This window comes from Mesocricetus auratus, unplaced genomic scaffold, assembly GCF_017639785.1.
Source record: "Mesocricetus auratus isolate SY011 unplaced genomic scaffold, BCM_Maur_2.0 Super-Scaffold_4256, whole genome shotgun sequence".
NCBI classification, from domain to species: Eukaryota; Metazoa; Chordata; class Mammalia; order Rodentia; family Cricetidae; genus Mesocricetus; species Mesocricetus auratus.
Genome location: NW_024429182.1, coordinates 129,140,702 through 129,164,992, shown reverse-complemented (window position 1 = coordinate 129,164,992; position 24,291 = coordinate 129,140,702). Strand labels below are relative to the sequence as shown.

General features: G+C 43.7%; 1 protein-coding gene across 4 annotated transcripts in view; it reads right to left on the bottom strand.

Annotated features, from left to right (window-relative positions):
* Nucleotides 1-24,291, bottom strand: part of Lrrc28 (leucine rich repeat containing 28) — a 124,301-nt gene that overhangs the window by 90,110 nt on the left and 9,900 nt on the right. For all 4 annotated transcript variants that reach the window (XM_040730476.1, XM_040730489.1, XM_040730481.1 and 1 more), the window contains exons 3-5: nt 16,044-16,084; nt 6,572-6,609; nt 5,591-5,728 (exon numbers count right to left, since the gene is read on the bottom strand). In XM_040730476.1, coding sequence (XP_040586410.1) covers nt 5,591-5,728; nt 6,572-6,609; nt 16,044-16,084 — 217 coding nt within the window. The remainder of the gene's footprint in view (nt 1-5,590; nt 5,729-6,571; nt 6,610-16,043; nt 16,085-24,291) is intronic.

Here is a 24,291-nt window from a genome sequence, read left to right as displayed (position 1 = left end):
CCCACATGTGGAAGGAAAGAGCCAGCATGTTCGAGCTGTCCTTGGACCATCATACATGGCTCTGGCAAGCACTGTTCTTGCAAAGGACCCAATTTTGATTCCTGGAACATAGGTTTGATGGCTCACAAACCACCTGCAACTCTAGCTCCAGGGGGTCTGACATCCTCGTCTGAACTCCACTGGCACCTGCACTCCTCTGCATATGCACACACACACACACACACACACACACTTCACTGTAAAATAAAGTTAAGAAGGGGCTGGGCCATGGCTCTGCACTTATAAGCACTCCCTGCTCTTCAGAGGACCCAGGTTCTAGCCTCAGAACTCACATGGGGGCTCACAACCATCTGGGACTACAGTCCTAGGGGATCCAGTGCCCTCTTCTGGCTTCTGCAGGCACTGCACACATGTGGTGTACAGACATACATGGAGGCAAAACATCTATGCACACGAAATTATAAAATAATAAAAAGGAGGAAAAAAAGAAATTCTAAGAGATCACCATTTTCCTGTAATAATCAAACCAAACCAGATATGCCACATAATCATAGTTCTTTTTCTTTTTCTTTCTTTCTTTTTTTTGTTTGTTTGTTTTGGTTTTGGTTTTTCAAGACAGGGTTTCTCTGTGTAGCTTTGGAGACTGTCCTGGAACTCACTGGCCTTGAACTCGCAGAGATCCACCTGTGTCTGCCTCCCAGGTACTGGGATTAAAGGCGTGCACCACCACTGCCAGGCAATCATAGTTCTTAAAATTCACTGGCAACTGAGACAGCAATTATCCTAAGCTTACTTCAGTAAGTGACAAGACCATTTTAAAGGACAAGAAATCCTTGGTTGCTATCCCCTGACTGAAAGAAAGGGAGGAAAAGGAATCTGTCCCAGACAAAAGCTAATGAGAAATCAGTCCAGCTGTGAACAGCTGGCTGAAAGGTGCCTGTGCAGGCTGTCCCCCTCCCTCTCTCTCTCTCTCATGCAATTTTCCCAAGGTACTTGAGGGTTTTAGCAAGGAAAACTGGGGGATGGAGATAATAAGAAAGCCAAGATAAACTTCTGGGAGGCAAGACCTCTTCAGGATACAGAGAAGCCAATACAGGCCACACTAGGACAGCCGGAAGAGCTCTCATGGGACTGGGACAAGGAGCAGATCGAAGAAAACTCCTCAGCAATTGGAAAAAGTCAGTCACCAACATGTAAAACAGGAAGCTATGTCCTACAAATTAAAGGAAAGGTTCTGAAGAGCCTATAAACACACAAGAAGGTACTTGTCACTCTCGGGCAAGAGAAAAATACAAAATCAAGCAACTATTTTTTATACCCAATAGCATCACTAAAAATAAGCAGGAGAAGCACACAGGGCCATACTGGGAGTAGTGGCCTGGGGCCTCCTGCACACTGGAGGAGGATACCTGGGAGGTCACTCTAAAGACTGTAAGGAAGCGTTACAAAGTCAAATGAACATCTAGCTTTCGAAGAAACAACTTTTTCACTCCTCAGATATTTTACCACAGAGAAATAAAAGGGTTTGTTCACAAAAAGCAGTGTTCCGTTATGTTCTATTAGCTTTATTAATATGAACATAAACATTTGAAAAACCTCATCAAGAGGAGCTGAATATGTACGCAATGAAATACTATGAGATAAAAAGAACAAAGTGTGTGTGTGTGTGTGTGCGCGCGCACACGCGCGTAACAGCGTGACTGCCACTCAAAACCACTCTCAGTGAAAGAAGTCACACACAGGGAGCATACACTGGGCAAGAGGGGCTAACAAACACGTGACACGAATACGGAAGGGGCTACTTTGAGGTGAGGAAGGAGATAAGCGGAGTGGGAGGTAGGGGCCAATAAGAATGATATGATGATATATGTGAACGAAAACGGCTCAATGAAACCCATGGCTAACAAAAGAAGAAGATGAAAAAAAAGAGGTCACAACAAAATCTGTTTATTTTGTGTTATTAGTGACAGGGCCAGTGAGATGGATCAGTAGCTAAGAGCGGTTGCTGACAAAGCCTGATGGCTGGAGTCAGCTCCAACTCCAAAAAGTCGTCCCAACTTCCACACATGTGCCATGGCACACCTCACACACCCACACGTCACAGTCTCTCACATAATAGTAAAACATTTAAATATACTTCATTTGTAACATATGCATATGCACAGAATGGCAAGTATTCTAATTTACAAGAAATACAAAGAACACGCTGCATAGCTTTATTCACATTCCATTCATCCGCAGATAGTCCTCAGAAAAAGTTTTGGCAATTCTTGGCATGCCTTCATTCTGTCTGATCGAGTGTTCTCTGCACCTTGTAAAGTATTTGCATTCAAGTGGGACAAAAAGATACCATATACAAGAACACCAAATATATTATAAAAGGTAAGGAAATGACAAGCAGCATGGTCCACATCATACAGGGACATGCTAGCAATGATGCTATGACTAACTAACTCTGACTTCCTAACCATTAGCAGGAGTGTGGTGCACGACAGGGTACAGAGACAAGTGACAAGATCAGTGTGCTCCAGCTCCAACACGCAGACCAGCAGCTCGAGCCTTGGAGGTGACAGGAGTGTGGAGCAGTTGGCTGCAGCTCAGAGAAGTCAGCAAGCTCAAGCAGAAAGCCTGCACGACTCAAGGAAAAGAAAGCTCGCGTGACTCAAGGAAAAGAAAGCTCGCGTGACTCAAGGAAAAGAAAGCTCGCGTGACTCAAGGAAAAGAAAGCTCGCGTGACTCAAGGAAAAGAAAGCTCGCGTGACTCAAGGAAAAGAAAGCTCGCGTGACTCAAGGAAAAGAAAACCCGCGTGACCCAAGAGCAGAGCCTGGGAGCGGGACGCTGAAGGAGGCAAGTCAACCTACTGGATACTTTATCTTCCCTCTTCTTTTAATCGAATACACCTGTCTAGCATGCAGCACCTGAGAAGATATCACAATGCGGTGTAATAATTCAGAAAATAAGGCAAACCAATTTTGACATCCCCCACGCCCACTCCTCCCCCATTCTCTGTGTCCCCTTCCCTCTCCCTTTCCAAACTTCCCAGGGAAACACTGCTCCAACTTCTGTCAGGCCCCCACAACTGGAGCAGCTGAATGTTGAGAAGACAAAGGCATAATACAGAGAACAGCAGTACTCTTGCAATCCAGTAGAAGAGGGAAGAGAATTTGTAGAAAAATTAGTATTTATCAAGAACCTCTAGTTATCTTATAAGCCACAGTAAGTTTCAGAATACAATAGAGCACTGGGCTTCATGGCAATCTGGACGTGCAAAGACTGTGCATGTTTAAAAGCAGTTCTGAGCGCTCTGACTATCCTCACAGCAAACACTGCATTAGGCTTTTACACATGTGCTTGTGTTAATTCTACATCCTGAATATATTTCAATAAGTGGCTATAAAACTATTTTTCAAGCACACACACACACACATACACACTCTCATGTACACATGCACACACACACACACTCTCATGTACACATGCACACACACACACACTCTCATGTACACGCACACACACTCTCATGTACACACACACACACTCTCATGTACACACACACACACTCTCATGTACACATGCACACACACACTCTCATGTACACATGCACACACACACACACTCTCATGTACACATGCACATGCTGGCACATACCGCACACACCAAACAAGCAACCACCACAATAAAATGGAAAGACTTTGAGGGAACACAGGCATGAAAAAGAGTTACAAAACAGCATGGACTACATAGAAGGAGCGACCACCACTTATCAGCCAGTGTCTACTGCCACCAAAGAAGAACAACCGCTGAGATCCTCCCCTTCTTTTCTTCATACTAGTTTTCCCAACACTGTGTCAATGTGAGGCAAGAAGTAGGAGGGCCGTCTAGCACTCCACAGGATGCCTAGAAAGAAGAGCACCTGCTCTTGGCCAGGCATGGTGGCACACATCTTTCATCTCATCACTCAGGAGCAGAGACAGGACCTATAGAGTTCCAGGACATCCAGGGCTACACAGCAAAACCCACTCCCAAAACAAAACCAACAAACAGAACCTACTCAGGGCTTTCCTAAAAGTTACTATTCAAAACAGAGTTGCTTCAGAATAAAATATCACTCAGAACAAGAAGAGCCAACTATAGACAACAGAAATAGAGTGGGGAAACTAAAATAAAAAAATGTATGCCTGAATTCTTGTGGAACAGAAGTGGAGATAAAACAAGTTATCTGAAAGCAGTCAGGAAATAATACCTTCAGTGGTTATTAAGAGGCCGTCAAGTGGTGTTAAAGGAACACCATTAACTTCTGGGAATGTACTGAAAGGAAATGACCACATTGCACCACAAATGTAATGCACAGGAAAGAACAGAGAAATGAACCCCCATATGGAACAGGAGTGCCCTGTGTCCTTGCATGTATATGAGCCGGGTTTGCAAACACCGCATTCAACCCATGCATTTCATTCTTTGGTTTGATTTTTGGGACAGGGTTGATGTGGGATGTCCTTCTGCATGCTGTGAATATGTGTTGCTTTTATTGGTTGATAAATAAAGCTGATTTGGCCAATGGCCATGCAGAATAGAGCCAGGCAGGAAATCCAAACAAATGAACGGAGAGAAAGGAGGCAGGGTCAGGGAGACACTACATAGCTGCCTAAGGGGTAAGATGCCAGAACACTACCAGTAAGCGATGCCTACATGGTAGTCACAGACTATTGTAGTAGAGTTAATTCAACTGTGAGAGCTAGTCAGTAATATGCCTGAGTCACTGACCACACAGTTATAATTAATATTAAACCTCAGAATGATTATTTAATAAGCAGCAGTGGGGACTGGTGGGCGGGAAAGAAACCAGTCCAATGGGACTGGAAGAGACAAAGAAAAACTTTCAACTACACAGTGTCTCTTGTATTTCAGGCTAGCCTTGAATCTACCACATAGCCGAGGCCAACCTTGAACTTCTGATCCCCCTGCATTACCCTATGTGGTTTGTACAGCTCTGGGGATTGAACCCAGGGATTCATACATGCTAGGCAAGCATTCTACCAACTGGCCTACATTCCCAGCCCCTACTATGCATCTGTTAGTGCCAAATATGAAAGCGTCTATCCCTGTTGCTACATTTTCTAGGCAGTCTTCAAAAGAGCATCTAATTTTCCAGCTATCTAAAAAGAGAAACTTGAAAGTTTTAATGATCAAACACCACACATGATGAACCCTGAAAATCATGTTCTTTACTGACTTGAAAGTTTTTCACTGAATATAATTGGAAGCAGTGAGACTTGTTATATGAGGTTATATATTACTTAACCTCTTAATACTGTTTTTACAAAAACAGTAAGAATCTGAGTTCACTCTCATACAAGCATCTTGCCTGGCAGTGACGGGAGGGGACACTGATTGTAATGCACTCCTGAAGAGGCCCTAAGACAGAAACACTATCTTCTCACACTTACATCAGAAGAATGCTTGTCGTGTTCCTTTGTTTCATCTTGAAATAAACAGATACTTGCAAATACATTTATACATCCCACTGTTGGTAATACAGTGATAAGAACAGGTCCGTGATACACAAGACACTACACAAACAGCGATTACCTGGAGGCAGGAATTGAAGTTGGTTGTTAGCTAATCGGAGATGACGTAATGCTCTCAGACGACCAATTTCCGGGCAGACAATCTCTAAGGCATTGTCACTCAGATCCAGACACTGGAGTTTTACAAGGGACCCGATGGCTTCCGAGAGAAAAGAGGGAGGTCAGAATGAGTGTGATACAAGTGGCCCTAGATGAAATGCTTTAATCTTTGACTGACAAAACTGTGGAAACAAAGTTACGGAAGTGGCAGATATTTCCACCTTGAGATAAAATATAACAAGGGGGAAATGTGTGACTTCATAGATCATTCAAAGATGATCCCAGCTGCGATGGCATCATCAGTGGTTACTGACAGAGAAGGGTGAGACGGGGGTAGAGCCTGAGGCCAGCCTGGACAGAGGAGCCGGTTCTCAGATGAAGTGACTAAGAGCAGGGTCAGGGCAGTGGCTCAGATGAAGTGACCAAGAGCGGGGTCAGGGCAGTGGCTCAGTTGGTGAGCACTTGTCCCCAGAACCCAAATTTTAAAATGCTAGACTTAGAGCTAGAGATGCAGAGACGGGAATCCTGGGGCTCACTCCCTGGCCAGCCAGGTTAGCCTACTTAGTGAGCTCCAGGCCAGTGAGTGAGAGATTTCCCTCAAAAAAAAGGAAAGCATCCAAGGAATAAGTCACAAGGTTGTCCTCTCCCTCTCCCTGTCCTGACACACACACACACACACACACACACACACACACACACACACACACACACACACACTTTAAAGATTATTTTATGTGTAATTTACCTGGACAATTATTGTCCTTTCAGATTTATCTATTTAGTCATAATTCTTAACTGAACTTACATTTTAAAGCAAACACATTTAAGAAGTCCTTTACATTAAAATTCCCTAACACACCAGTTTAAAGAGATAACTTCACCCACTCATAAAGAGAAATATAAACTACAGAGTTTTCAAACTAAAAATTCTAAGTGTGCTTACCTTCCGGAACCACAACTATGTTATTTGAGTGAAGGTACCTGTGACAAAAGGAGAGAGGGGAAAATAGTTGTTACTATTCAGTATTTTGCCAGATAATTAGTTAATATAAGCTCTGTTTGAAAATGTTATCAAATATAAGGTAAAACTTCCCTTCATACTGTAATGTCAACCCAAAACACACAGATGTTAACAGCTAAAAAAACAGCATTTTGAGAATAATAGCTTATGCTAAATCACCAATATTTATCTTCCAGTTTAGTCACTTTAAAATCACTAATAAATATAAAAAATCTTGAGGTGTCGGTTGGTGGTGGTACACGCCTTTAATCCCAGTACTCGGGTGGCAGAGGCAGGCAGATCTCTGTGAGTTCGAGGCCAGGCTGGGCCCACAGCCTCCAAAACAATACAGAGAAACCCTGTCTCATAAAACAAAAACAAAAAAAAAATCTTAAGGTGTTTTCCAGCCTCATTAAAGAATTACCGATTTCTCCAGTTCATTTACATTGTTCAGGTTTTCAGAAAAACATTTAGTGTGTTAAATATATATATATATATATATATATATATATATATCAATACATAGTGAGTAAAAGCAGACAGCAGTTTTAGTTTCTAGCTGAAGATATTTCTAACTGGCTCCACTGCTAACTGGCTGTACTGGTAAGAGCTGCTTGTTAGTCTTACAGGGGACCTGGGTTCGTTTTCCAGTACCCACTTGGTGGCTCATAACTATCTGGAATTCCTGTTCCAGGGATCAAACATCCTCTTCTCAACTCCACAGGTACCAGGCACACACATGGGCACATACATACTTACAGGGAAAAGACTCAAAGAGAAAATAAAAAACAAACAAAAAACCCTTACAGCTATCTCTAGTTGGCATGCTTACTGTAACCCAAGAATAGGGATTAAATGTCCACTAATGCATCTGTAGACACAGAGATTTTACTTCTCAGCAAATGGAACTTCTTTAAAAAGACCTGCAAGCCCAGGCAAGTCTGGGCCATCACACTTTCCTGCTGAAGTATCTTTGGCACACTCTGGTGGAGACTCCAGGTACCGTTGAAAACAAGATATTTAGAGCCAAACAATATGACTACCAGAGATCATACAGTAATAATACGAGAAAATTATTTGAAGTAAGAAAACTAGATCTTAGAATACTTTATTTTCAAACCAGTAAAATCCCCAAAAACATTTTAAAGTATAACTTTGAAAATTTCTTTTGCATTTAAAAAAATTTTAGTGAACTTTAAAATATCAATGAACACAGAATAATATAAACAGAAAATAATCTTGTAAGGCTTTTCCTATGCCAAATTAAGCCAGTGTTGTAGAGGATGTTAAACTGTGAGTTTTGAAATCGGCTAACCCCAGACACACTCAGATGTGAGACATTTCCCCCAGGAAATACCTAAAGGCTTTTCACTAATGGTCCTTAAGGTTTGAAACCAGCTTTTAAACGAATAGTTATGAAGAGAAGCATCCGGGTATTTTGATCAATATCACATGCTCAAATTCCCCAGCAGAACATAATAAACCCCACAACCGAGGCAGAGAAACAAGCACACCTGCCCCATCTTCCTTCCAACAATCGGCATTTCCTCTCCTCCCTTCCACGTTCCCACTGTTATCCCACTAACTGACAGAAGAGAGACCTGAGCCTAGAACGCCCAGCCTTCTCACCAGCTGGTCAAGTGACAACGTCTTCTCTTTTGGCAAAAGTCTACGCCACTGTAGTATTGGCTTCTGTGTTTGTCAGGCAGCGAGTCCTCACTTGGTAACTATGTGACACAGTTTAACCAAGTGCACACTCTAGAATAGATTCATTCTTTGCTTTGTGTATAGCAATTGATTACACCATTTTAAATGCAATGCTTTGGAAGCATTCTTGATTAAGGTTCTTTGTGCCAAAAGACTGTAAATAAATGTGCAGGCGCACACACTAAAGTATGCAAATGTGCAGAAAACCCAGATGCCATCACATAAAAATAGAGGCAGAGCTGGGTTTTAAAAACTGTGTCAATAAGATACTTGCCTGGAATTCTACCTACGAAAATGTCTGAGTCAAAATATATACCAAAGTACCCACTATAATGACTGAAATTGAAAAACACCTTTTGACACACTGATTGTATCTATAACAAAGAGGCTGAAAAGCACCACAGTGTTCCTAATCCTCACTATGCACGGTAACCATCAGGGATTCAAAAGAGCATCCATCAACCGTAAGTACGACACCATCTGAATTCCACAAATAAATCTAGGATACAACCAGGTGAGACTCCACCTAGTACAGGTAGCAAGCCCCTCCATGATAACTGGGTGAGAGGTATCCCAGAACATGGCACCACCTTTACTGCACTTAGTCATGTGACCACGGGGACATGGCCAACACCCCCAGTCTCCTAATTTATAATCCCAAAGAGAGCATGTTGGCATCTCTCTGGGGGATGAGGGGAGCTGGTGATGCAGAGCTCTCGGGGGGGAGGTGCTCGTTGGGACGTGGTGGGGGTCAGTGACCCCGTTTGCTGCTGTAGCTGTAGAGCTGTGACCACAGGCTTAGGACCTTCAATTTCATCAGTTCTTCATTTCAGAGTAATCGAAACCTTCACGTTTAAAAGTAAGTAGTTGTCATCGTGTTTTGCTGAAATGCTGCAGAAAATCAAATCCAATGACAGCACAAATACCAGTGAAGGGTACAGTTGCTTTGACAAATGGCTTGGTCATTTTGTCTTGTTTTTTTTTTTAATAAACTGAAACAAACTTTTACTCAATATGCTAATGTCAGTGTCCCAGTGCTGACTAATATCCCATGGAACTCCTGATGTTAACCACAGGGGATTGGGTGAGGGGTGTATGAGGACACTCTGTGCTCTTTATAAATTCCCTTCACTATGAGTGTGCTCTACGGTGAAAAGTTTAATTGAAGGAACAGGACTTCCATTTCCAGACATCATGGGGTAACAAGGGCCAGACTGACCTGACTGCTAGAAACAAGGAAAAAACAGATGGGGTCTATGAAGCAACTATTTTCAGACAGTGACAACAGGTGACTAAGACTGTGTTTCCTAAGATAGAGCTGGGAAGACCACATCAGACAGACCTGTCTGTCTGTAGGGAAATTCGGGACTACAGCATAAGAAGAGAATTCCTAGGTTATGGAACCATTAGGGGGCCTCATCAGCTAGCAGCCAAGGGAAAAGAGTTCAGGAGACAATGAAACTACCCCCCTCCACCCCATCTCCCAAAAAAAGCAACTCCAAAAACTTAACTTCTCTCTTGACTCTTTTTAAATTCTAAAATGCACATGCATAAGAGAAACCCTGGGCAAAAGCAGGAGACAAGCTATTGCTGAATGGCCCACACAGCTCTCTGGACTGTGAGGCACGCATCCAAGTCCAGTGCCAAACCCTGAGCTCACCCGGGGCATTCAAAGGAGACCCTAGACAGCGCAGGCCTTTGCACAGATTACTCCTATCCTAAGGAAGCATGATACAAGAACCAAACAAAAGTGCCAGGAAACAGCAAAACCCCAAAGGACAAAATGTAGACTATGGAAAATTAATAAAACTCATCATCCAATGAAGAAAATGACCCCAAACCAGAAAAAACAAACAAAAAAATCAATACAAATAAACCCACTAAACAAATGATAAACAAGGACATTTACATAGCCATAATTTTCATATTCAGGTATATACTGGCTCAATTTGTGTGTCAACTTGACATAAGCTGGAGTCAGAGAGGAAGAAGCCTTCCATGAGATCCAGCTGTAAGGCATTTTCTCATTTAGTGATCAGTGGGGGACGGCCCAACCCATGGTGGGTGTGGTGCCATCCCTAGGCTCATGGTCCTGGGTTCTGTAAGAAAGCAGACTGAATAAGCCATGGGGAGCAAGCCAGTAAGCAGCACCCTCCACAGCCACTGCATCAGCATCTGCCTCCAGATTCCTGTTGAGTTCCTGTCCTGACTTCCTTTGATGATGAACAGTGATGAGGAAGTATAAGCTGAATAAACCCTTTCCTCCCTGATTTGCTTTTTGGTCATGGTGTTTTGTTGTAGCAACAGAAACCCTGACTAAAACAAGGTATTTAGATGAAAATTATGAACATTTTAAGAACTATAAAATATAAAGAAAAATGAAATGTCTAGAGATCAAAGACATCTATATAGAAAATGAAAATACATAATATATAAAATCACTGCAAAAAGACACTGAAAAAGAACAGTCATGCCAACTATGGCTGTATTGAACAGTCCAATGAACACACTGGAGTCTCACAGTAGAGGAATTAAAAACATCTGATGCAACAACATCAAGGATTATCCAAAGGTGAAGAAAACAAACCCTAGAAGCTCAGTATCAACAAGAGTATCGAGATCAAACCACAGGAGCATCAAGATTAATTAAATTCCTACAGATGGAGTAAAAAGCTGGCGGCTCCTGGACTGTGAGGGCAGCTCTATGAAGGCAGCCTGCTTACCTGGCACAGTCCTGGGTGCCACAGAGGCTCCTGAGCTATCTATGAGGGCGGTTCTATTTAGGCAGCCTGCTTACCTGGCACAGTCCTGGGTGCCATCCCCAGTACCACCATCACAAAAATAAACTAATATTAAAACTTGAAAAGAAAACTCTTCAAACTAGATCAAGAGGAGAAAAATATACTTTATATGCAAAGGAATAAATGTAAGGGAAACAGGTGTGTCTCGATAAACTGCAAGCCAGAGGGTAATGAACACCTCCACAATGCTGGGAGACAGAAATGCTAATGACTAAGACCCTAATCCCAAAAAACATCACCGAAAAATACAGGAGGTGACTGAGACAACAAAAACATGACTTTTGGGGAAGGAAGAAGGAGAAAACCACTGAGTCCCAGGCATCTACATGATACATGAAAGCAAAACTGATATGCTAGATTTCTTAGAGGCAGACAGCTTTTTCTCTGCAAAAGAACAGAAGAAGAATGGAGAGATGAGCTGTCCTGGAAGAAAGTACCTGTAGCTGAGCAGGCAGTGGTAGCACAGGCCTTTAATCCCAGCACTTGGGAGGCAGAGGCAGGAGGATCTCTGTGAATTCCAGGACAGCCTGGTCTACAGAGTGAGTTCCAGGACAGCCAGGGCTACACAGAAGAACCCTGTCTCAAAGAAAACAAAACAAACAAATAAAAAAAGCACCTGTGACAAGCTGGACAAGGAGACCATAGACTACATCAGGTACTATTAAACCTAAGCATAAAAACAGACCATTGCGGTTCAGATGACAAGAAGGTACATGAAAAGATGTTCAGCATCACCAGCCATTGGAGAAACACAAATGAAGGCACACGGTGATAAAACGCAGTCACATCAGAATGGCTGGAATGAGCACCAAGGACAGCAGCAAACACTAAGGAGGGAAGCCTCACTGGGTGTGACCCCTAGGACCTAGGAGACTGCAGCATACCGCCAGGTGTGCCTGTGAGGGCATTTCCAGTGAGAACTAAGTGAGGAGAAAGACATGCTTTGAGTGATGGCGCCATCTCATGGGCAGGCCCTGGACAGGAGAAGCGGCAGTCTACACTCCCCATTCTCTGCCTCCTGCCTGCACACTGGAGAGCTAGCTGCCCTGCCAGCCCCCCCCCGTGCTCAGCCACACTGCTACCATCTCCCTGTCATTGAAATCCCTCTGTAATTGTGAACCAAAGCCCCTCTTCCCCTAGCCCCTAAGCTGTTCTCAACCTGTGGGTCACAACCCTTTGACAAACCTCTATCTCAGAAAATATTTACCGTACGACTAATAACAGTAGCAAAACTGAAGTTATGAAGCAGCAATGAAAATCATTTTATGGTTTGGGGTCACCACAACACAAAGAACGGGACTAAAGGGTCGCAGCACTAGGAAGGCTGAGAAGCACTATCCTAAGTTGCTCCTCCCAGGCAGGTTGTCACAGCAACACCAACAGGAACTAATAAACTGGGTGTGAGCGAGCATGCCTGTGTCTCAGCACTTGGCAGGTAGAGGCAGGAGGTCAGGAGTTTAAGGTCATTCCTGCCTACACAGCAAGTATGTGGCCACACTGGACTGGGTGAGTTCCTGTTGGGGGGAGGTGGTTCTAATAGCCCAGGGAAACGTCAAACGGCACAGTTAATCTAGAAAAGCATTTGGCGGTTTCTTATAAAAAAAATTAGTAATTCTGAGCAAAAGTGATAAAGAGCATCTTTTCCATAAAAATCAATGAGAATACTGGAATTTTTTTTTCTGAAGCAGCATACATAAGCCCAAGGCTTGCAGCAACAGGGCAGTGTCTACGTTAGAAAAACGCTGTGGAGTATCAGATGGTGGCCTGTAAGCTCTGTTTTCATGTGTGCTAGCCCCATGCTAGTGTAGAATTAAGAAAAGCCAAGAGTTCACAACCATACTAAAAAGCAGTAGCCTGGGGGGAAGCCGGTGAGAAGGCTTCCCAAGCCACATTTCCAAAGCATTACTATACACTTGGTCTCAGAGCTACCTGAAGACTTGACTGCCAAATCTGTTCTTATTTATATAGATACATAGATACATACATACATACATACATACATACACACACACATATGTAAGATAGATAGATATATAGATCTTATTAGCAAGGTTAGGTCCAAAATTTCTAGCACAAAAAACAAAACAAAAAAAACCTATCCCCAATCCTAACCTGAAACAAATTTCAGGCAACTGTTTAATTTCACAACTTCCTGAAGCAGTAGAAAACAACTATAATAAATACTACACAAACCAGAAAACTTGAAGGAAAAGCTGACAGGGAGTATCCATGAGGGATTTGGCAACAAAGTACAGACCACTGGCACCGTGGGGCCTAGACAAGTCCAGAGCAGTGCAAATGAACAACTCAAGAACGAAGGTGGCCTTGGGCTCTCACATACACTGAGTTGAAGCCCTACACAGGCAAAAGAAGCAAAGGCTACAGCAAAATCACATGGCTGGCGATGGAGAGGCCAAGGTGTGTCATAACACCCACCCAGAGACTCAACGAAGACTAGGGGAGGGAATGGGTTAAGCAATTACAGTGAGTCTGTTTAATCATGAGCTAACTAACAGCTCATGGTCAAATCTGCACACAGTAAGTCAGCAGAAACTGTGATTAGTGATCAGTCCACGATTAGCCAGGGACCACTACCAACTTAGCAAGTAGTTTTGTAAAAAAAAAAAAAGGGGCAAGGTAAAGAAAAATGAAAGGTCAGGAAAACTTACCAACTCATTCTGAAGTCAATAATACTAGGATACCAAATACAAACAAACAATCAATCACAAGGTTACAGAGAAACATCCCTTTTAAAAACAGCTACAGAATTCCACTACCCAACCAAACCCAACAACATATAAAAATAATTACATTCTATGACCAAACAGAAGTCATCCCAGCATGAAAAAAAGAGACACCCATTTTAAAAAGGGGGAAAAAAAACAAAAAACAACTCTCCAGACAAGAAGTGAAGAGAGCTTCCCCAGTCCCAGAACACTTAAGAGATGCCTACAGCTAGCATATTTGATGGAGAAGACTGAACAAAAGAATCAGTGGTACCTTCATGTGCTCATCACTTCTTTTCAACTTTCTGTGCTGATTGATTAACCTAGGGCACTTAATTTAGAAAACTAGATGAATGAATGAATGAATGAATGAACTAATGAACAAAAACGGCATATAAAAAAGAGGATGTAAAGCTATTTTTATTGTGGATAACATCACGCTGTATCTAAAAACTCCAACCTTGGCAGTAATCTACAGATCTCTAGTTGAACTTAAGAACCACTCAGCAAGAGGGAAATCAGAGAGCACTGGCTGGATACTGGGCGTCCTGGTGGAAGTGGCAGGGGTCAGCAAGACCTGTGACATCACTCAGAGCACACCCACGTGCATTAGGAAGGAGAAGTGTCACGGTGTTGAGTGGGTTACATTTTGGCGACTGGTTGTGGGTGTTCGCAGTACTATGTTGCCATCTTTTCTGTTAGTTTGAAGAGTTTCAGGAAAAAAGAAAAAGGATGGGACAATTGACAGAGACTCAAGGTAAAGGTGGATGTAAGAGGTTAGCTTTTCCTTCACCTACCCAATAGACCAAATAACACAGAGCAAGAACGGCAGTGAGAACATTGCTGCAGTGAAGTAGACACAGCCTTTCCTGTACGATGAAATGAGTATAAGGAAATACATGTGGCTTAAAATTTTATCTTTCATAGTGGCAAATTAAACACAAATAGGTGATTCATTATGTCTTAGTCACTGTCCACCTGCTGTGAAGAGATACCATGACCACAGCAAGTCTTACAAGGAAAAACATTTAATTGGGGGCTTGCTCACAGTTTCAGAGGTTAAGTCCAGGACCATCATGGCAGAGGCCATGGCAGTAGGCAGGCAAGGTGATGGAGAAGTAGCTGAGAGCTACATCTTGATCCAAAACCAGAGAGAGAAAGTCTGGGCCTGGCATGGTCTTTTAAAACCTGAAAGCCCAACCCCCAGTGACATACTTCCTCCAATAAAGCCAAACCTCTTAATCCTTCTAATCCTTTCAAACAGTGTCACTCCATGATGACTAAGCATTCAGATATATGAATCTATGGCAGCCATTCTTTTTCAAACCACCAAACATTAAAAACAAAAGTGCCAGGTGGTGGCACACGCCTTTAACTCCAGCACTTGGGAGGCAGAGGCAGATGGATCTCTGACTTCAAGGCCAGCCTGTCTACAGGGAGAGTTCCAGGACAGCCACAGAAACTGTCTCAATAAAAAATAAATAAAAAGTAAAGCTGGGAGCTCTGCAAGCATAATGAAGACTTCGAATACCACAAAAAAGAAAAAAGTCAGAGAGAGCAACTGAAGGACGAAGACAGAGATCCTGAGAGTCTTAAGCCAACCAGTCAGCAGAGTCCAAAAGACACACTACGGACTCAAGAGTAAGGTAAGACATCAATAAACTTATTCTGGTCTCTGTATATGTATGTGCATGCACACATGCATGACCCAAAAAATTTAAAAAGCATGGGTATTGGGATGCATCTCAGTGGGGAAGCGCTGCCCTACCATTCACATGGGAAGTCCACACCACCTCAAGAAGCCAAAAACAAAAAGGTGAATTTTGTCAAATTGTGTAGGCAAACTTCAAAAGAATTGAAACTACTGAGACAAGGAGGAAGTGGGGAGAGACTGTCGCTGATATTCCTCCAGGCCATCAGAGAGCCTATCTCCAGTCTGACATAGGACCAACAGCAGGAGAGAGTCTTCAAGTTGTATGGACTTTCCAGAAGGGCATCTTCATTGCCTGAGCCATTTCAACTCATTAAAAGAGTCAAACACACCGTGGGGGCTAGTTAGCAAAGTCTCGGATCTACCCATAGCAACATGACAACCACACCCCAAAATAACAAATCTCAAATAGCTTAAAATTCCCATTCTTGTTTTTCTATTTGTTTTAAAAGTTGAATAGGCAGACTCACAGTTCCACAAGGTTTGGAAGCTTCTGGGCGAGGTTTTCTGGCTGAAAATTAAAAACGCAGAATTAAATTCTATCTTTGAAAAGCATATGAACATTTTTTTCGAGGCAGGGTTTCTCTGTATTGTTTTAGAGGCTGTCCTGGAACTTTCTCTGTAGACCAGACTGGCCTTGAACTCACAGAGATCTGTCTGTCTCTGCCTCCCAAGTGCTGGGATTAAAGGCATGCGCCACCAATGCCCAGCCGCATATGAACATTTTTAACTACCTTGCATACAACAGACTATCTTCTTGGGATATAAATTTTGAGAATGTAAAAATAACTCAGCGTGTTTAGGATTTACTCACACAATTAAAATCAGCATGTCTTTGAGCAATGGTTCTCAACCTTCCTAATGCTGGGTCTCTTTAATACAGTTAGTTCCTCATGTTGTAATGATCTTCCCAACCATAAAATGGTTTTCATTGCTACTTCATAACTGTGATTTTTTTTACTGTTATGAGTTCTAGTGTAAATATCTCTGTTTTCTGATGGTCTTAGGTGACCCCTGTGAAAGGGATTCCACCCGCAGGTTGAGAAACAATGCCTTAGAGAAACCAGAACCGTCTGGCTCCACGGTCATGAAATACAAACACCGATCAGGAGACAGACAGAAGCAAGCAGACCATGGGTGAAAGAATCAGGGGCCAGAGAGGCAGCTGTGGACAGGGAATGCCAAGGACTGCCCACAATCTGCACAGGGAGAGAGGCATGCAAGACTCCCATCAGACCTCACAAGGGACCCCTGAAAGGTTCAGGCACTACACTGGCCTGCCCCGTTAGGCAGCACTCTGGACAGCCCAGAGTTCCACGAGAACCAGTCTGCACGCAGGTGCAAAGGACCCCTTTAAAAGACAGACCCCTGCCCACTTACGCTCTCTTACCTCACTCTCCTCTTATCTTGCTCTTACCTTTCTCTCTCTCTTATCTCACTCTTTCCACGTTCTTCTCTCCTCCCCCTCTCGCTCTCCCACCGCTATAATAAACCATGATTAATGTGCTCTCTGTTTCGTGCTCTCCATGCCTTGTGCTCCATCCATCACGCCAGCCCGGCTCGCGCTCGTTTCATCTTTCGCCCCTTCTAATTTCCACTTTCTAATCTTCAGCAAAATAACAGCCCCCACCCTGTAGACCACACCCTAATTTTGGATGCTTGAGTCCAGAGTGTGAGCAAATGAACTTCTGTTGGTGCTGCATCGTTAGAGTGGCCTCAGAGTCCTCAAGCCCTCCGTCCTTGCTTTGCTGCTCATGACTGAGACCCAAGAAGGTTGACAATAAACAGAAGGGGGAAATGTACATGGGGGAGAGTACCTTTCCAAGGGGAAGCTTCTACAATTTCGTTCACAGGTTGAAAGGAGCAGACAGCCCCACCTCTGGGGCGTTCCTGTAAATAACTGTGTACAGAATCACAAACACGGTTCACATCTACAAGGGACGAGGTGTAACCACGAGACCTGAAGGAGTGCACATCCCCCAACACCAAAAGGAAAGCTAGGTTTCAATGACAGAACCAGGAACCGCTTTTAGAAAACAAAAATAAAAACGCGCCTGGCATGAATTCTGAAAGACGAACATAAGAGATCGGCATGAGGTGGACGGGAGGGAAGTAACACATGCAGAGGGAAAGGGGGAGGAACATCTAGAGAGTCGCCTATTGTCCCGCAATGCCTTACTCCTAAAGACGTCGTGGGTGCTGTAAGATCTTGTTATCGTAACAGCTGTGCTTGGGTTGGGGTGGCCAGCAGTTAGGGATGTGTGATGGTCTGAAAGGCATGGCCCTCCAGCCGGTGCCTCTGTCTGGGTGGGTTTAGGAGGCGTGGCCTTGCTGGAGGACCTATGTCACAGACAGCAGGGCTCTGAGGTCTCAAAGACGCATGCCATCCTCCGTGCAGTTCAAGACGAATCCTCAGCTGCTGCCCCCGTTTCCACGCCCTTGTTCCATCCCTGCCAGACTGACTCTGGAACCTGGACTGCCTGGTCATAGTGTTTAATCACAGCAACGGAAAGAAACTAATGCAGAACATATTTAGCTCTGGCACCTACAGCCAGCAACTCAGAACCTGTCACTCCAGCCCCAGGGGGATCTGATGCCCTCTTCTAGACTCTCGGACACCCACACTCACATGCACACATCCTTCCAAACATATGCAGATTTAAAAAGTAAACGAAAATCAAGGGTAAAGATACATAGTGGGTTTTGCACAAACTTGCAAGGACTGTAAAGGTTTGAATGCAAAGCATTCCCACAGACCCATGTTCAAACATTTGGTGGCCGGGCGGTGGTGCTGTTTGGGGCAGATTGTGGAGCCTCAGGAAGTAAGGCCTAGAGTAGGGGATGGGGAGACAGGCCACAATGATAAGAGAAATAACTGACACATGGGCTTTTCTAAGGACTAGCAAAAAACAAAAACAATAGAAACCCACTGGCTTATTTAGGTAAGAAAATATGAGGAGGAGCTCAGTCCTGCCTCGCCCGCCATGTTTTTCCAAACCCATGTGAGGCCCGCCCCTTTCTAAACTGAGGAGGAGGAGTGGCAAGGGAGGGAGATAGATTGGGGGGGGGGGACCCGGGACTGGGAGCAGAGGAGGAAAACTGCAGTCGGTATGAAAAATGCATTAAATAAATAAGAAAATAACATTACAGGTGGTGGAACAGTCTTTTAGTGCTGGTATCTTTCCTCTTAACAACACACATTTCCATTATGGGCATATTGAGCAGCACTGAAGAACTGTAGGGCAGGGGGCTTAATCGTCAGTGTCCCTCTTAGGCAAAAACTGGGGCAGGGAAGAAAGGCCGTCAGAGCCTCATCTAGCTTCATCTGCTAAGAGTAGCAATATTGTCTCTGGTTGGCTTGCATGACCCTCGATTACTCCTGATGCCTACTTGGTGTTATCAGAGAGCATTCCATGATAAGCTGCTTTCTGCATTTTGGTTTTTGAGTCAGAGCTATAACAAAGCACTGAGACCATACTTCTGCTACAGACAGGCATCAGTATGAGCTTATTAACAAGTTAAGCACATTTTGTTTATGTTTATGTTTAAAAACAGGTGCACTAACTTGGAGAAGACTGTAGTTCATGAGAATTCTGCCTTTTGAAAAAACCAAAAAAGTAAATTCTTCGCTTGTGAAGAAAGCTCAAACAGCCTAGGAAGCTGTCTGCTGAGTGGGCCATGACTGACCCCTACTGGTGCTCTGTAATATCGCTCCCTTCTATCTAAGCCCACATTTTCATGGAAAATAGAATTCCCACCAACATTTACATACACAAATTTTTTGCGTAACCAATGCAAAAGTAAACTTTAACAAGTATAGCTGGCATAAAATGTTTCTTTCAAGTTCCCCTTAAATTTGAAGGTTTCTAAATGTTTGCAACTTGAGACATGTATTTTATAAGACACAGCAGATCTGTCCTTCCTGCCCCTCCCCTTCAGAAGCTAGGGCAAAAGTGATACGGTCTGGGGGTCTTGATCAGGTTCTGTTTTTCTTGTTTTCTTCCTGTCTATGAAAGAACTAAAAGGCGGGGAAACTCTTGAGCCAGATAGCATCAAGGAAATCTCAAACACTGCAAACCAGGGCAGACAGAAACAGCAGACCAAAAAAGGCATTTACTGGGGGTGAGGGGACACTCCGAGAGCCACAACAGCCAGTCTCTTCTTGAGGGCTGGGTTTTCTAAGTCTGGGGAGATTTCCGCCCCTAACGCAGGGTTGGCCAGTCTGAAGACAGACAGGTGGTTGTTGACTCACGAGGAGCAGGCCTCGACCCAGTGCTTCAGCAGGGGCTGCTGGTGGAGACAGACGCCTAGGAGGCCTTTGTCTTAAGTCAGGAGGGGGAGGTAAACGCTGGCCATCTTGAAGTTTGTCACCTTTATCACTTGGCCAGGGCCCCTCTGCCTGTCTGTGTGTCTTCCAGGAAGTCTGTCTCTCCTGGTCTCTCAAAAGGACTCACTTGCTCCACTGTGACTACCAGATGGCGACAGCTTCACCCAAATGTGTCCCTCAAGCCAGAGTAACCCACAAGACCTGAGAGTCTGCTTGCATCAGGACTAGGAAACACCTGTGGGGCTGGCTACACCCTGCTAGGACTCGAGGTCCAGCACCTCCTCCAGTCTAACATCGAGTAACACCCCTCACAAGGTTCACACATTTTACCTTAGAGCAGTTACCCAAATCATAATAAAAGCTGGGCATGGTGCCGGATGCCCTTAATCCCAGCACTCAGGAAGCAAAGTCAGGTGGAGCTCTGTGAGTTCCAGGACACCCTGGTTCACATAGTGAGTTCCAGGCCAGCCAAGGCTACACAGAGAAACCCTATCTTGAAAAAACACAAAATAATAATAATATGATGGTGATGGTGATAACTTTGTATCCATATTTCATACTATACAAAAAAATTAACTCAATTGCAAGTTCTGGAATTATCACTTACACAAAACATGGGGATATGATGCTAGAGACGCTCAGCTGGTAAGAGCACTGGCTGCTCCTCCAAAGGACCCAGGTTCAATTCCCAGCACCCACATGGTAACTCACAACCATCTCTAACTACAGTCCTAGGGGATACAACGCCCTCTTCTGGCTTCCATGGGCTCTGCATACATGTTGTGCACAAACACAACTGCAAGCAAAACACCCACGCCCATAAAATGAAAACAAATTATTTAAAGGAAAAGAAATAAATCTCCTTACTTTAGGATTTGGCAGTGGATTCACAGATGGTATATAAAAACATGAACTACAACAGGAAAAAGGAGATTAAGTTAACCTTCATAACTAAGACCTTTTGTACATGAAGGGACATTATAAATAAAAGACAATGTACAGAGTAAGAGAAATACTTACAAAACACACAGCAGATAAGGATCTAGCACCCAGAACATAAAAGAACTATTGTAACTCAGTGACAAAAAGGCCACTCAAAGATGGACTAACACTAAAAGAACACGTCAGAGATGGAGCTCAGGCGTCATTAAAGGCTTGCTTCCCAGGGCAATGCTATGAGCAGGCAGTGAGTCTTTAGTGCACAGAAATGTTAACTCGGGGAACTGAGTCCCTGCCTTCCTCTTTCCTCTCTCATTCTTTCTGCTGTTGCTTCCCAGTCTCAGGGGAACAGATCACTCCCCCATACACTCACCACCATTATTACCCAGCACTCCCATTGAGTTCCCTATGATCTCCTCAGCTGTAGACAAGAACCTTTAAAGCCATAGGCCAAAGGAAGCCTTAGCTAAGTCGGTTACCTAAGAATTTGCTAGGGCAATAGAAAGCTAACTAACACAACACACAAATGTTGCCAGTAAGGGCATGGGAAGATGCCTAACACCCTCAGCCTCCGGGAGGTGCAAATCCAACCACAGCGAGGTACCACCTCACAGCTACTAAGACAGTGTATCAACAACCAAACAACAAAGTAATGGCAACTACTAAGGTTGGTAAGGATGTAGAGCATCCAGAACTCCAGGCTGCTGATCAAGGAAAATCAGCTTTTTCCAGAGATGAGTCTCCCAGTAGGTTATACAATCACAGCGGTCAGCCCTAAACACATGTACACTCAAGCAATACTGTGTGTGTGTGTGTGTGTGTGTGTGTGTGTGTGTGTGTAAATACAGAAGAAGAGGTTGAGAACAGCAGAAGGAATAGGGAGGAGGCACTGGCAGGGGGAGAGGGAAGGTGGAAATAAATGATGTAAATATAATGTGCTCATTCTTAAATTCTCAACAGAGGTCAGGCATGGTGCACACATGGGAGACAAAGGCAAGCAAATCTCTGCATTCAAGGGCAGCCTGGTCTACAGTTCAAGTTCCAGAAGAACGAGGGCTGTGCAGAGAAACCCTGTCTTGAAACACAATTTTTTATTAAAAATAAACTGGTAATCATGAATGCTATGACCTGACACCATGGAGCTGCAGTCTGTGACCCAGCTTTGCTGAGGAGTGAACTTTGATCAAATAAGACTGCCCTTATATGCAAATGTTGTGTAACTAGAAATTATGTGCCCAATTGCTCATGCCAATCTCCCCAATGAGACACACGCCCACACCCACGCCCACACACAGGCTGTTTCAGCTTACGGCTTCCTCAGCTCTGAAGCTACCTGCCGAGGCATTCCTCAACTTCCTGGCTACTCTCTCTGTCCCTAACAGGTAGCCTTGGCAGCTTTGGACTCCCCCAAATGCCTCTGGCTACTCCCTCTTTATCACCGAGAGAGAGCCATGCAACAGTTACATATTCATGCTAAACCTTCTTCTCACCCTTAGAGCTGTCCACCTCAGGGGTTTCCCTGCACCCTTGCTCACACTTCTACAGATGGATTTTCTAGGACTACACCACATAAATACTAAAATGCAGGCAGATTGCTGTGCTTGGAAGTTTATGCCTGTAATCCCAGCACTTGGGAGGTGGGAGCAAGAAGAATGCACGAGTTCAAAGCCAGCCTGGGCTACACTTCAAGACCCTGTTTCAAACAGATAGATCACTGAAAAACCTGACCACATGACAGACTTACTTATTTCTATCTATGCAATACAAGAAATAATTAGGATGCTTTATACACAGCTAGAGTGAGAGCAGTACAACCAGGGTGACTACAGAGCCTACCCTACTGCAGCAGTTGAAACCTCATGGGTCCAACAGATTGAAGAGCAACAAGAAACTCCTCATGAGGCTGCACAGTGGTGGCACATGCCTTTAATCCCAGCACTCAGGAGGCAGAGGCAGGCGGATCTCTGTGAGTTCAAGGCCAGACTGGTCTACAGAGCTGGCCTCCAGGACAGCCTCCAAAGTTACACAGAGAAACCCTGTCTCAAAAAAAGCAAAACAAAACCAACAACAAAGAGAGAAACTCCTCATGAGAGAGTTCAAAAGGAGACACACTTAGTCCTTTTCTCCTCTCTCTCTCACCTCACATGACTGTGCAATGTTCTTTTATACCACCTTAATTTACTGTTTTCCCTCAAGCTGCTTCAGTATTGAGGCAGCTTCTATTCTAGGTAAAGCATCTAATCCAAAAAGCCCTCCAATCCAATTCCTTTGAGCACCAACACAATGCCACAATGGAAAAGCCCACACCTGCCCTCTCTGATAGGATGTAGTCAAACCCAGGTGTTCTTTATAAATATAGCACAAAACTAACTTCTGGCTATGTGCATGAGGTAGGTATGAAATACAAAGAAATTATGTGACTAAATTTGAGTCTCATCCCCCAAATTAACTATGTACATACAAATAAATAATCTGAAGAAAAATACCTAAAATCTAAAGCTACTTCTGGTTCTAAGCATTTTGGAAAAGGAATGTTCAACCTGTAAGTGTGTAACTCCCCTGGCATTCATTGACTTTCTAGCTCTAACCTGGCCACCAGCTTCAAAGGAGTCATTTATGTCAACACTACATACAGTCTTCACCATTATAAATCAAAACGTTTAGAATCTATATGGCAACCATCTCTTATAACTTCTTAAAGTGTTTATCTAAAAAGAAAATGATATAATCGCCAGATGTAACAGCACATCCTTTTATGTTTTCGCTATTGCTACGTAGGGGCCTTGAGGTCCACCCTCCCTCTCTCATCTTCAGTCCTGTCAATACCTTATTCATCTATAAATGTGGGGAAATGAAAGTGTCTGCAGCAGAGCATTGTTCTCGGGATTAAATAACACATGCAAACGCTCAGAACAACGCCTGGCATCTGTTGTCACACAAACGCTTTGGTAAAGATTCAAAACGAGTTAGCTGCTATTAGGTTTTAACCAACCATAATAATACATTTATGAAAACAACTGTTCATCATGCTATTATGTTGGCATATGATGAATATCCTTGTTCATCTGTTTTTTTTTCTTCCTATTGGATATACAATTTTACTAGATAGGGTATAAACCACCAAAAAAAGTGTCAAGTCAATTTCCACTCAGATAGTGAGTTACAATGTCTTCTCATAGTTTTTAAAACATTATTAATAATCTTTCACAGTAGGTACTAATTCCTGTGGTGTATATATATATGTGTGTGTGTGTGTGTGCATGTTTATGTATGGCACATGTATGTGGAGGTCAGAGGCTGATGTCTTCCTCAATCAACATGTTTTTGGAGACAGGATCTCCCATTAAGCCTGGAGCTTGCTCATTCAACTAGGGTGGTTGGCTAGCAAGCTCCTGCAGCTGCCTGTCGCTACCTCCCCAGAGTGCTGGGGTTATAGGCACAGGTCACTTAGC